General features: G+C 49.3%; 1 protein-coding gene across 1 annotated transcript in view; it reads right to left on the reverse strand.

The window, feature by feature from the left end:
- PLEKHA7 (pleckstrin homology domain containing A7) overlaps nt 1-14,033 on the reverse strand; it is a 245,111-nt gene that overhangs the window by 5,206 nt on the left and 225,872 nt on the right. Inside the window, exons 19-25 of the mRNA XM_049780986.1 lie at nt 13,126-13,234; nt 12,743-12,960; nt 8,824-9,012; nt 8,620-8,737; nt 6,075-6,175; nt 5,084-5,293; nt 1,994-2,152 (exon numbers count right to left, since the gene is read on the reverse strand). Coding sequence (XP_049636943.1) covers nt 1,994-2,152; nt 5,084-5,293; nt 6,075-6,175; nt 8,620-8,737; nt 8,824-9,012; nt 12,743-12,960; nt 13,126-13,234 — 1,104 coding nt within the window. The remainder of the gene's footprint in view (nt 1-1,993; nt 2,153-5,083; nt 5,294-6,074; nt 6,176-8,619; nt 8,738-8,823; nt 9,013-12,742; nt 12,961-13,125; nt 13,235-14,033) is intronic.

Below are 14,033 nucleotides of genomic sequence, written 5' to 3' on the forward strand. Positions count from 1 at the left end.
ATTTCAGAGAGAATCTAGCCTTAAATGTGCTTCTCTCTGCCCCACAGACTTTCTTGCCTCCAATCTTCCCTCTAGAAGCTTTCCTGGCCTCACCCCTCCCATCTCTACTGTCTCTCCATCACCCATTTTCCTTTAGTCATCACCCCTGGGAGGAGGCACCAGGGTTTTTCAGCCTGTAAAAGTTCCTCTGCTCTGTATAGGAGGATTCTGGCTTTACAACTTCTGTGGGAGAAGAGGCCTTGACTACTGCCCTTGTCAGGGGCCTTCCCAGCTCAGAAAAAGTGAGCTAAGAATGCCAGGGTGGGCTGGAGTGATAGCACAGAGGGTAGGGTGCTTGCCTTGCTTGTTGCCGACCCGGGTTCAATTCCCAGAATTCCATATGGCCCCCCACGTCTGCCAGGAGTGATTTCTAAGCACAGAGCCAGGAGTAACCCCTGAGCACTGCCAGATGTGGCCCAAAACCAAAAGCAAAAACAAAAACAAAAAGAATGCCAGTGGTGACTTTACTTTCTTTCTTTTTTTTTTTTTTTTTGGTGTTTTTTGGGTCACACCCGGCAGTGCTCAGGGGTTTTTCCTGGCTCTGTGCTCAGAAACTGCTCCTGGCATCACGGGGAACCATATGGGACGCTGGGATTCGAACCGATGACCTTCTGCATGAAAGGTAAACGCCTTACCTCCATGCCATCTCTCCAGCACCGACTTTACTTTCTTGAACTGCAATAGCACATTAAAATGGGTTCAGCTGGGGCCAGAGAGATTGTTAGTACAGGGGTAATGGTGCTTATCTTGCACATGGCCTACCTCACACTGTCCTTGGTTGAAATGGTCCTTGAGTAACACATGGCATGGCCCAACCCCCCCCAAAAGGACACCTAGTAAGGATAATGGTAAAGGGTTGTGGCATTGGTGATGGTGATAAGCAGTCACTTTGTACAAAAAAACTGTGAACTGTATTGCAACCATGTTACCTAATCTACAATAAAAATAAAATATTAAAAAATATGGGTCGGAGCCAGAGAGATAATACAGTAGATAGAGCACTTGTTTTGCATGTGGCTGACCTGGATTCAATCCCCAGCATCCCATAGGTTCCTCTGAGCAAAGAGCCAGGAATAAGCCCTGAGCATAGTTAGGTGTGATCCTCTGCCCCCCAAAACACAAAGCAAAACAAAAAAAATGGGGTCACTGAAGTTTTTAAAAATCTCAATCTAATCCCAGGACAAGTGTGGAATTTAAATCCCTGTAATGCCCTTTACTCACTGGGAAAATAGCAAGAGCCAGCTCTTCTGTTTCATCCCAGGAGGACACAGTGGGAAGGAAGCAGATTACATTGTAGCAGGAGGGATTTAGGCTAGAGATAAGGAAGGACCTTTTCCCTTGACTGGCAGACAACCAGGCCACTAAGAACTGTATTTCCATTGTGAAGGAGGGGTGTGAGGGAACTGCTTTTGTGAACCTGAGAAAGCACAGGTCTTTGGGGAAAGGTCTGAGTGTAGGGGGCTGGCCTTATTAGCACCCAGAGCTGGAGCTAACTCCAGGACTCAGCTACATTCAATATGTTCTTCATATGATCAGCTGATCAGCTTCAGGACTGTCCAAGTCCTCCTACTCATGTCTGCGCAACACTTGGGGCCTCATTCAACAGTCTTCACTCACAAATAATCTAGAGTGCTTACAACTGGGCAAGGTGAACAAAGCAGAACAGAACAGCTCTCGATGGCCATACACTGTTTACAAATGGCACCTGTGTGGGCCACCAGTGACTGTCTTATGTCTGTCATGAAGATCCTGCATTTGTCACCCACTGAGAGCTCTGGAGCAGACACTCCTCATGCATGGAGAGGGTTTGCTTTCGTAGGCCTGCCCGGTCATGATGCATTTGTACCACCAGAGGTCGCCAGAGGAATTCAGACGAGAATTTCAGGTTCTTGTGGCTGTAACTTTTGGGGCCTTCTAAGGAGGAAGGTGATGGAGAGGCACCTGCTGTCCTCACCTCTCTGCTGATGTCCAGATCGTAGTCCTGTGGTTCCAGGTCCAGCTCAGTGACAGGGACAGCACGCACCTTCAGCCAGCCGTTCTCCTCCCTGTCTTTCCTTTCCCCTTGCACTGCTCGCTCCAACAGCTGCAGGTCAAAGTCCTGCTCGCGTTTCCACTGGCAACAAGAAAAGGGTGAGATGTCATTTCCTGAGCCAGCAGAATCCCATCTGTCCCCTTGGGTGGTTGTGCAGGGCTGGGGGCTGGGAGGTTTTGGAAGGTGGGCCTCTGGTCTTTTAGGGGAAAGTCTGAGGAAAACTTCCTTAACTCTAAAGCAAGACAGCTGTGAACAAAAGGGTGTGGGGAGTTGGCTCAGTGGTAGAGCACTTGCCTGGCATGTGTGGGGCCCTGGGTTATCAAAACCTGTCAATAGCCAAAACCAAAATCCAGGCATCCTGGCCCCAATGTTGGAGCTCTGTGTATATAAGGTGAACATAGCCTCTCCCAAAATGGTTTCTCCTCAGCCAGGATTTCCACCCCTGGAAGGTTCTACAGGTGTTCTCAGGACTGAGCCACAACTTTTGTGGCCACACCTGGCTTCATTCAAGGTTTACTCCTGGCTCTGTGCTCAGGGATCCCTCTTGGAGGTGCATGGGAGACCATTAGGAGTATCGGGGACCAAACCCAATTGACTGCATACAAGGCAATCCACTGTACTATCACTCCAGCCCGAGGCACAACTTTAGACTCACAAGGACCCCACAGATCCATGTGCAGGAGGATGACCCTCAAGATAGAACCTTGAACAGACAGAAGAAGTGTGTACCAACTGAGAAATATTGGGGGGAGGTGGAAGCACCAAAAAAACCCAAGCCCTGAATAATTAGGATAGTTGAGAGCCTGGCATGCTCATGCTTTCTCAAAGCCTGGCCTTATCCCCAAGCTTCATGATCCAACCCAAGGCCTAGAAGGGACCACGATAGGATACATACATTGAGGAACAGAGCAAACCGCACCCAAAGTGGCGCTGAAGAGGTCTCAGTAGACTTGGAGCAGGGGAGACGATATGTGCTTGAGAACCACTATGTCCATTTAAGTCAGAAAACTGCCAAAGCATGGAAAACTGAAAAGCTAAACTGGATTTCCCTCTTTCGCTGAGTGTCAGCTCTGTAGCCTGCTCTGTCTGCAGAGGAGACTCTCTTCAGCACCCACATTCTCCTCACACTCAACTCTGCTCCCCATGGTATACAACATAGTAAGTCACTGTCAGAACAGGCTCAAAACTCCTCCACAGCAGAAATCTCTCTGATGCCTCTGTCTCTCTCTCTTTCTCTCTCTCTTTCCACCAGCATAATGTCAGAGTTCCTCTCTCTGTCTCTCTCTCTCTCTTTCCACCAGCATAATGTCAGAGTTCCAAGGTCACGGAATTGGCTGATGACCCCACAGGACCGCAAAAAACCACCACCCTTCATTGCATTATCAACACACTTGACCCATTCATGCACAAGCTCTCAATACAGACTTCAAACCCAGATCACTGCCTTTCAGGAAGCATTCCAGTCATACGAGAAAAGGATTAGACAGTTGAAATTTCAGGGATGAAAAACAAATTTAATGATTCACAAAAATAATTTTCTTACATGCTCACCAGGTGCCCCCACAAGGAGATATCTCACGTAAACCTGGCCTGATTGTTTCCGCACATGGAAAATGTTGGCTAGACTCTACTCTGTGCACTGGGGGAAGAATCACGCCAATCCATTGTCCTTAAGCAACATGTTTATTGGCGCTGAAACAGACTTATTACAAGGTTTGCAAGTGATGATTTTAGATCTTCTCTCTCCATCCGATACATCAGGTAGGAAAAGGTCAGTGTTAGCTCACAGGATATTAACTTATAAAGTTTAAAAGTCACTGCATGTGCAGCTTTTCAGGATATGAGTGTCTTGGGTCTTTTCTCCTCTGGTATCTGAACATGGAATACATATCCTGCTGTTGATTCCAGTTATGAAATATCAGAGACACAAATGGTTTTCCGTAGGAAACCGTGAAAAGGGTGAAGTGAACCCCTTTGGACTTGGGAGCATCTATTCAATGCTGCAGTAAAGCCACGTCTGATATCCAGGCGAGAAACATGGACTTGGCCAAGTGCGTAGTGTCCAGTCCCTGCCAATGACCCCTGCCCTCAAAAAGCTGAGGCGGAAAGGTATATGAATTATGAATCAGCAGGTTTGCCGGGTGAGGGGGTGGCAGCAGAGCGAAGACTCATTCACAAGTGGGGTTGCTCACTAGGTAATGAGGATACAAGCTGCAAAGACAGGCCTGGTCACCAAGAGCACAGGCCAGTTAGCAAAGGCTCAAAATAAAATCTAAAGCTTCTGTCAACACACTCAGGCAGGATTAGAGAGGCAATGAGAAATAATGCTAGAAGCAAACAAATTTGTGCAGTGAATTAGGGAAAGTACAGTTGGGCTAGAAGAAAAGATAATTAAGCTCGAGGTCTCGGGAAATATTTGATCTGCAGTAACAGGGACCAGTCAGAGGTTTCCTTCCCAGAGGGACCCAAGCCATAGCCGATAGGGAGTAAGTGCTAGGAGGCACCACGAGAGGGCAGCAGATGCCCGGCCTCGCCTGTTAGCACCACAAGCAGTAGGACAAACCAGCCCTCAGGGATGTGGGGTGCCACTCTGAGCAAGCAGCCCCTAACAGAGAAGCTCCCTGGAAGTTTGGGATGCAGGTCGTTTGTGTTCCTCTCATCAAATCCTATCACAACCTTCCTCCTCCACTCCTTGAACTCAATTCCCAAATCCTTGATTCGACTGAGGGCCTGCTACAGGACCCTCTCACAAGCTCAAGCCCTAAGAACTAACTGACTTTGGCCTTTCCAGCTGCTCGGCTCCTGTGACCTCCTCATTCCTGCTCTGCTTCCTGGACACCTTCTGATTGGGTCCCACAAGGAACCTGTGTGGCTGGTGGACTCTCCCAGGTTGCTTCCCTGACCCATGTAGGGGGGTGGCCCACTCCCTGGGGGTGCCACTAGCTCTGGTGGGCACTCGAGGAAGCTCTGCTCCCTGTCCCAGTCCCGCCTGCCTGGCCCCTCCTAACATACTGAGCCGAGATCTCCAGGAAGGGTGTGGCCGTGGTAGCGGGACGAGGGTTGGCCCGTCCTCTCGCCCTGGCTCAGGGTCCTCTTGCGCTCCCGGACCAGTGCCTTCTGGTGCCGCTTCATCCGCTCCAGTTGCTCCTCGGCGCTCATCTTGCTCCGCTGGTGGTCCCCTGAGTACAGGCGCTCCAAGGCACTCTTGGGTCTCTGAGGGGGCTGGAAATATGAGAAAAAAGGCAGCTGGGATTATGGAGACCAGCCAGCCACCCTGCTGTTCTTTGTTGGACAGTCACTGTCTGTCAAAGGCATACTGGGCTGCTCTGAGCCAAAGAAGCCCTTTCCTGCCAGGGAGGCGAATGGCCACAGTGCATCTGGCATTCACCAGAGCCTTGCTTCTTTCTACCTTTGGGACCCTGAGGCCAAGGCCTGCCTGTCTAATCAGACCTCCAGGCAGATGGCAGGGTAGAAACTGCTGTACAGACTTCCTAGCCCAACAGTGAGGCTGAGAGAAGAGAAAGAAAGAGGCAGAGGAGGTTGGGGCCAGAACGGTGGTGCAATGATAGGGCATTTGCCTTGCATGCCACTGACCTAGGACGGACCATGGTTCCATCCCCTGGCATCCCATATGATCCCCTGAGTCAGAAGCGATTTCTGAGTGCATAGGCAGGAGTAAGGCCCGAGCATCGGGTGTGGCCCAAAAACAAAAACAAAAACAAAAACAAAAAAAACAAACAAAAAAAAAGTGGCTAGAGATGTGCATGTTTGTGCATGTCTGCGTGTGCATGTTTGCGCATCCTGTGTGCATGTATGCATGTGCCCATGTTTGCAACTTTCTTGGGCAGTGGGAAAGGCAGTTACTGAGCACCTGGGTTCAGTAAGATCAGGAATGATCTCCCCCATCCAGACTCCTTGAACCCTGCCCAGCACTCACAGGATGGCTAATCCCTCTCTACTGTAGAGGCCCCACCTCCGACTCCCGACCCTCAAGGCCACTCACAGGGAAGGTCATCTTGCTCTCGGTGCCGAGGCCTCTCCGCAGGGTGACGTAGGGGGCAATGGTGGATGACTGCTGCAGCTGTGACGTGGACCCTGAGAGACCTAGGTGGTGAAAAGTGAGAAAAGTGCATCTATAGTGGGGGACACACCAGTCTTTCCTCCCACTCACTCCCTATTGTTATGAGAAGCCCATACGTTTGGCCTTTCATCTCCTGGCACCCCTCCCCAGACTGGAAAAGGAGGAGGAAGAACCAGCCTGGGGACTCCTGGTCCCCATGCTGGCTCCCTGGGCAGCCCTTTCCTGCCTCTTTCTTTCTGCTGAGAACTTTTGCTTTTGTAGTGCCAGGGATTGAGCCTAAATCTCTTGCATTGTAAGGCTGGTGCATTACTATGGTGCCTCAATACTATGGTGGGGAAAAAACCCAGAAAACAAAAAACATTTTGGTGAGGGAGGTGTTGAGTGCTCAGATGTCACTTCTGGTGGTGCTCAGAGGAACATGTGGTGCTGGGGATTGGCCCTAGGGTTGGTTGCCTGCCAAGCAAGCACCTTAACTCCTGTACTACCTTTCTGGCCTCTACCCCTTTCCTTTTAGAACACTTCAAATAAATATTTTTAGTGGTGTCAAGGATGGAACTTAGGTTTCCCTGATTACTGAACCACATAATTGCAATCCTTACCCTCCCCTTACATACTCTCCCCCCTAGTTTTGGGGTCACACCTGGTTGTGCTTAGGGGTACTCCTGGTTCTGTGCTCTAGTGGTGTTCAGGGAACCATATTTGGTAAGAGCATATATGGGTCAGCCACATACAAGGCAGTATTGTACACCCTACTATCCCTTCGGCCCAATAATGTTTTCCCTTTTTATCATTGTGGGGATCAAACCTAGGGCTTCACACAGGCAAGCATGAGCTCTACCACTGAGTCATATCCCCAGCCTTTCCCAGAGATTCTTATCAGGGTCCCCAACATGTGCAAACAGGCAGCACAGATTTAGCAGAGCCCCAACAGAGAACTGCCCTGCTCTAAAGGATACGATCCTGCCAGAATGATACTGCCAGATGGTAAGGCAAGAGAAAACAGTGTCAGGGGTTGCTGTGACCCAACTTTGCAGTTCCAAGAACCCATGTCCTACAGGGACCAGCTAAAGTGGCTCAGATGACAGAGAGCCAGATAATGGGGCAGGACTGGCAGTGGTGATGGTGGTGGTGTGTTGCCCCCTTTATTGGGTTCCATTTACTCCTTTATTGGTTGTTTGTGTATCCTCAAATAGCTTCCAGAATGAGAAATTGATTCCCATCCTCTTGTCCCCTTTTGGGGGGGGGGGAGATCTTGGTAATATTTATTCACAGCAAATAATCCACACAGACAGGAGGGTTCAAGGGGTAAAAGGTTGGGCGAAGAGAGTCCTTTGTCAGCCTGCTGCTAGCTCCAAAACACACCTAGAGCCAGCCAGTCAACTCTGGCAAAAGACCCTGATCACCTTGCTCCCAAACTATTTATTCCACTCTTAACAGCACCCCCACCTGGAAGGTCAAGGTGGGACAACAACAAAGAATAATCTTATGGAAATATTTTCATATACAACAGTGGTGGTGATGTGTGCGTGTGTATGTGTGTATGTAAGAGCATGTGACCTTCTACCTCAAGGCAGCATACAGGAGGGAAGGTGATCTGCCTGATAGCTTGTAGGGCACTTGCCTTGCCCATACCTGAACCAGGTTTGATACCTGGCATCCCATATGGTCCCCAAAACACCACCAGGAGTAATTCCTGAGTGCAGAGCCAGGAGTAACCCCTGAACACTACTGAATGTGACCCAAAAATTTTTTTTAAAAAGGTTGTTAGGGAGGCCTCTCCTTAGGAGGTTTCTGACAGTGCAGCTTAGGGAAAGGGGGGAGTGCCCAAGGGTAAGTCTCCTCCCTCTTGAAAGATGGAGATGGTGAGACTATGACCTGAATGAGAAATGTGTCACATCAAGGCAAAATTTGCCAAGCACCAGAGAAACCTCTGGCAGACATGAGAAGGCCACACATGCCCTGCAGGGTGGAGCTAGGCTATTGGCTGGTGCTCTGACTCTATCACTCGCAGGTTAGCTGGCAGGTCATTCAAAGCCTGTGATCCTCAGCTTTCATGATCTTGAGAATGGGGCTGATAGGCTCACTGCCTTCCTGGGATTACAACAGCATTAATCAAGGGACTGGAAAGTGCTCGCTGACACTGACATGTGCCACCAGGGGTCATGTTGGAAATTGCAAAAGATTGACAGACATGGTCACTGTGCTGAAAATGCCTATTACACTTGTGTTCGAGACCACTGGACAAAGCAGAGCGCCATGAATAAAGCTGCCAGAGAGTGAATAATGTTGATGTCTCTGTTAAAATAACTCCAGGCTTTGTAGGAATCATGGCTGTCATCTGCTCCTGGGGACAGATATCACTGCTGGGGCAGAAAGTCCACATGTGGGTAGAAGAAGGCAGGAAGGTGTGGAGGGCCTGCAGGGTGGTGGGATCAGAGTCCTGGGAAGTAGCAGAGCTTTGTCTTACCTCTGCTGGGCAGCGTCTGGTACCTGCTCTCGGGACTCACGGTTCCCAGGGAGGACTGGGCCGTATCCCCACCGAAGGTCGCCAACTCGGGCTCACTCACATAGGACCGAAGCTCCACCTGTGGACACATTTGTGGCTGTCATTCCTGCCTGGGGTAGGCTTCCCTTGCCCACACACACCGCTGGGGTTTTCCTCACTGCTCACCCTTGCGTCCCCATTCACGCACTGGCCCTGCTCCCGGTCCCGCTTCCTTTCGTCCGACTGTCTCTTGAGGCCCCTCACTGAAGTGTGCCGGATGACTGTGGCCTCCCGGGGCAGTGGTGGCACGGCCGGGGGCTGATCCTCAGGGCTGTAGAGTTCAGGGAGCGGGGGTCTGGGGGGTGCCTCATCTTCCTGCCCAGGAAAAGAAAAGTGATCCCATTAGGAGGAGCTGAAGCAGGGTGCCAGGCAGTAGGACACCAGTGGCCCACAGGTGGGGAAGCATGTTTCCCAGCAGCCAGAGGTACCCATCTTTCAGGGAGGTTGTGAGGAAGGAGCTACCCCCCACTCCAGTTCTCTTCTTTCCTCCCACTTGCCCGTTTGTTATTTTTCAAAGTGCTTCCCATATGCACCATGCCCCTAGACCAGGCAGGTGTCCTCCCAAAGGTCTGCTCTTCACTGCCTGGCATATGGCCTGGGGAAACAAAGTGGGACCATGAATTTGTCATCCACAGGCTGGGACAGGACAAAGTCAGGCTGCGTCCACCTGTCTCATATGTCAAAAACGTGCAGTTACAAATGTGTTTCTTGGGGTTAGAACAATTGCATAGTGGCTAAAGTGCTTGCCTTGTACACAGTAGACCTGAGTTCAATCCCTGGCTGCATTGAACCATACCAGGAATGAGCTCTTAGCACAGCTGGGTAAGGACCCTCCAAATAAAACAAAACAAAATAGTGTTTATTTCCTAATTTGAATATTGAATAGGTGGGCTGAGGGTCACTCATGTCTGGGGTGGCAAATAATGTGATGCTTTCCCTGGAAGCCCATCCACTGTATGGTCCAAGCAAACTGGCTTTTCTGTGGATCTTCCATTCTATCAGTTTAATTTTTCTTTGTTTTCTAAAGTGTGGCCGAGTTCTGAGATAGGGTGCCTGACCAAGTCAGCTTCACAAAGTTGTGTCAGCTTCTGCCTCCTGTGACCCTCTTCATCATGATGTAAAAACCAAGCTGTCAGCCAGCAGGCCCTGGGCTCTCCGCACATCTAGGTCTCAGCCTACATCTCAGCAGCGTGCCCATCTACAAAGGGCATTAAACACAGAGTAGAAACACAGAGCAGGGCTTGTCTCTGTAGGGAACAGAATGTGCAAGGGAGATTTTTATTATATACTTTTTTATATGTTTGGGTTCTCATGTCCTTTGAAACGTGATCTAATTAGAAAAAGAGAGACTGTTACATTCAAGGAAGAAAGACTATATTAGATTCAAAGAATTAGTCAAATAAAATGAAAGAACTATAACTGTAAGTATAACAACACAGGTAACAATGGGGACAGACTTCACAAACATATTGATGGAAAGAGGTAAGACACAAAAGAGGTAAGACACAAAATAGTAAATGGTGACACAGGTAGAATGATTCAGGGATGCAGACACAGAGAGCAAACCTAAAAACAGGAAACAAGGGAACCTTCAACAAAAGAAAGAATGTGGTACAGCAAAGCACAGAAATGTGGATAAAGGTCTGGAATAGATACACAGTGGAATTCAATGCAGTTCTAAGAAAGGAAGAAATCTCACCTCTTGCTACAATAGGGACAGAATGAGAGGGGTCATGGTAAGCAGGAGAAAGTCACATGGAACCATCTCATCTTAGCAACAAAGCAAGGCAATGTTTAATAAAAATGAACCCTCGACTCTGACCACTGGATTGAGCTACCTAAGGAGGGGCAGGTACTAGGGACTGTTGGGAGGGGTACTAGCAGCCTGGAGTTTTTGTTGTCATTTTTTTTTCTCTTTTTTCAGCAAGAGGAGAGAGGCGAGAGAGGGAAGGAGGGAAAGAGAGAGGTAGAGAGGGAGAGAGAGTGAGAGGAGAGAGGCGAGAGAGTGAGAGGAGAGAGGCGAGAGAGGGAAGGAGAGAGGGAGAGAGGGAGAGAGGGAGAGAGGGAGAGAGGGAGAGAGGGAGAGAGGGAGAGAGGGAGGGAGGGAGGGAGAGGGAGAGGGAGAGAGAGAGAGGAGAGAGGCGAGGGAGGGAAGGAGGGAAGGAGAGAGGGAGAGAGGGAGGGAGGGAGGAAGGGAGGGAGGGAGAGGGAGAGGGAGAGAGAGAGGAGAGTGAGGGAAGGAGAGAGGGAGAGGGAGGGAGGGAGAGGGAGGGGGAGAGAGAGAGCTTTGTTTTATTTTTTGGGGGGCCACATCTAGCTGTGCTCTGGGGTCATTCCTGGCTCTGCATTAAGGAATTACTCCTGTGGCTCTGAGGTAAAGGGCAAGGGATTGAATCTGTGTTGGCTATGTGCAAAGAAAATGCCCTACTGGCTATACTATCACTCCAGCCCTGATACTGGCACTTTGGGTAGGGAGTATGATCACACCTTCAAACAAACTGCCATCTTAATGATTTAGGGAAAAAAATATGGCCAGAGCATTCATTCAAAGCTTCACTCCTGATCCCTAGTACCACATGGTCCTTTCAGCATGTCTAAGTGTGGTTCTTGAAGACCTCAAGATACCGTAGGGTGGTCCTATTGGTTCCTGGCACCACAGAGCCCAAATAGCACCACATCCTAGAACTCTTGCCACCACTTTGGAGGATAAATATGGCTAGAGTGGCTCATATCCATACATTATCCTTAGAAGCTTCTTGCTCAGAAAACCAATCCAAGAGTGGCTGACTGGCAGGAAGGACACTGGGAGGAATTGGCTGCCTAAGGGCTTTGCCTATAGGTCCACTTCTTGGTTTTAGTCTGGATGTTAGTTGACTGAGCTGGTTTGTGGTTGGTGGTGGTTTTTATTGTTGTCTTTTATTGGCCACACCATGGTGCTTGGGGCTACTCTTGGCTCTGCACTGAGGTGTTCAGGGGACTGAGGGTGACCAGGAGTACACCGAATCTACCAACTTAAAAAGTTTGCAGAATCTGTGTCTAAATTCTCTATTTAAAAAAAATTCTAGATCAGTATTGACCCTAGAGTTTAGGAAGGAGAAGGACAGAGAAGTAAAAAAAGGAATCAAGGCAGGAAGAAAGAAGATGAGAAAGGGAAGTAATGAGGGAACAGGAATAGGGGGGTTAGGTTATATTCGGGATGTGGGAGAGTAGTATAAATCCAAAGTGCAGACTCAACAACACTGAAAACCTGAGATCTAAGCTTCAACTACTAAATTTGCTAATGTCCCTGATGTTGAAATCTTATATGCCTAATAATCACTATCAATAACTTTGTAAATCACAATCAAATAAAAATAAAAAAAAGTGTTTGTTTTGGGGCTACATTTGGCTGCACTTACTGACTTACTCCTAGCTCTGTGTTCAGGGATCATTCCTGGTAATATTCATGGGGCCCTATATAAAGTTGGGAATCAAAATGGGGTTGGCTGCCTATATTATCTTCCAGGACTCTTCAGAGTTCTCCTCTGACCCATGGGACTTAGATGCTGCCCACCCTGCCCTTGCCCCATCCTCCAGGAAGTGGTGGTGATCAGGTCTGGCTCAGGAGGAACTTACCTTGGGACAATGCTCATTACCCACAGGCGTGAGAATACAGGTTTGTGGGGCACCTTCAACCACATATACACTTGCTCATGAACCACAAATCCCACCCTCTGCAGCACCATCTGTGCTCTGTCTGGACCTTCCTTCCTTGGGGTACCCCAGGGGAGAACCAGTATAACTACCCCGTTGCTAAGGGGTCCTCCTGCACCACCTCTGCCCAGGACTCCCTCAGAAGCCATCCTGATTTCCCCCAAAAGTGTTTCTTTCAAGCAAAGCTGATCTGGGGACCGAAGCATGGGAGTCATCTGACAAGGCACATGTGCATGGACAGGTGTCTCTGTTTCTCTTCTCTCTCTCTCTCTCTCTCTCTCTCTTCTCTCTCTTCCACTCTCACCCTCCTGCACCATTGCTGACTCCCACCCACATTGTTGCTGACACTCACCACTTTGGGCTTGGGCTTGGTCTTGGTAGGCGAGTGCAGGGGTGATGTCACCTTCCTCAGCTGGGGTGGGTGAGACCGGTAGGGCTGCAGCTGGGGGAAGAGCCGGACTTCCAGGGGGGTTCGCACGGGGCTGGTGGGCGGGCTGGGGGCCAGCTTGCTCTCGGGAGGTGAGAGCGAAGGCACAGATGGGTGAGGGAACAAAGGCACCGTTTTTCTTTCTGAGGGGGGCAGACGAAAACAAAGGCATGGATGGCACAAAGACCCTCTTGTGGCTTGATATCAGGGAGTGCCAATGACCCTTTGGATCCTGATCCTGTCCCCACACCCCCCATCACCAGGACCCTGGCCACCAACACTCCCCATCTGAGGACGATGCCCCTGACCTGGATTTTTGACTGAGTCCACCAGGATTCTGAAGTTCTCCTTGTTTGTGCTCAGGCCTGCCAGGACGTCTTCAATTCTCCACAGATCCTTCTGCAACTGTGATTTCTCCTGTAGAAGAGGCAGAGTGATTTGGTCTAAGCTCTAAGCCAAAACTTCTCAGGAGCAAGGAAGGTGCACTTCTGGCAACAGAGTGGCATGGGCTCCAGAGACTGTAGCTTCCCCTCTGGAAGCATTACTGGAGTTATAGTCCACTGGAGGCTTGAAGGAGACTCTCACTGGACCACCCAGCCTAACCCACCACATTAAAGAACTGATGGTCCCGGGACCAATATGGTACATGCTCTGCATGCAGGATGATGCATGGTACCACCAGCATGGCCAGGTATGCCCTCCCCCAACTACTAAAATTCAAACAGATGGTCTTAAATACTAATGATCCTTGAGTTGCCAGAGAAGTTGATTCAGAGAACAGCTGCTAAAGGTTACTAGCTACAGTAGCAGCTTTGCAAGAGCCTTCTCAAGATTAGATCACAGCATGGAAGCACTAAACACAGCTAGATGGATGCTTACAAAGGGTTACGGTCATCCAGTTCAGTTTTTGTATATTTCATTACAACCTAAAAAAATTAATAATACTGTTTTAGGCAATCTTGATATAAGGAAAGAGGAAGTAAAGACCAGAAATTATACCATCCCTGGAACATAAAGAACAATTTCAAGAAGACAGTTGAGTCCTGGGACTGGAGGTTCAGTGAAAAGTAATTGGAAATAAGAAGGAATATGGACAGATTCACGGCACCATGTACTAAGCCTTGAAAACACAGTGCCGAGGGAAAAGAGCCTTACAAAAGTCTCCTACTGTAAGATCGGCTTATACGCAAGACCTGGAGCAGCTGAATTCGTAAGG

This window comes from Suncus etruscus, chromosome 9, assembly GCF_024139225.1.
Source record: "Suncus etruscus isolate mSunEtr1 chromosome 9, mSunEtr1.pri.cur, whole genome shotgun sequence".
NCBI lineage: Eukaryota > Metazoa > Chordata > Mammalia > Eulipotyphla > Soricidae > Suncus > Suncus etruscus.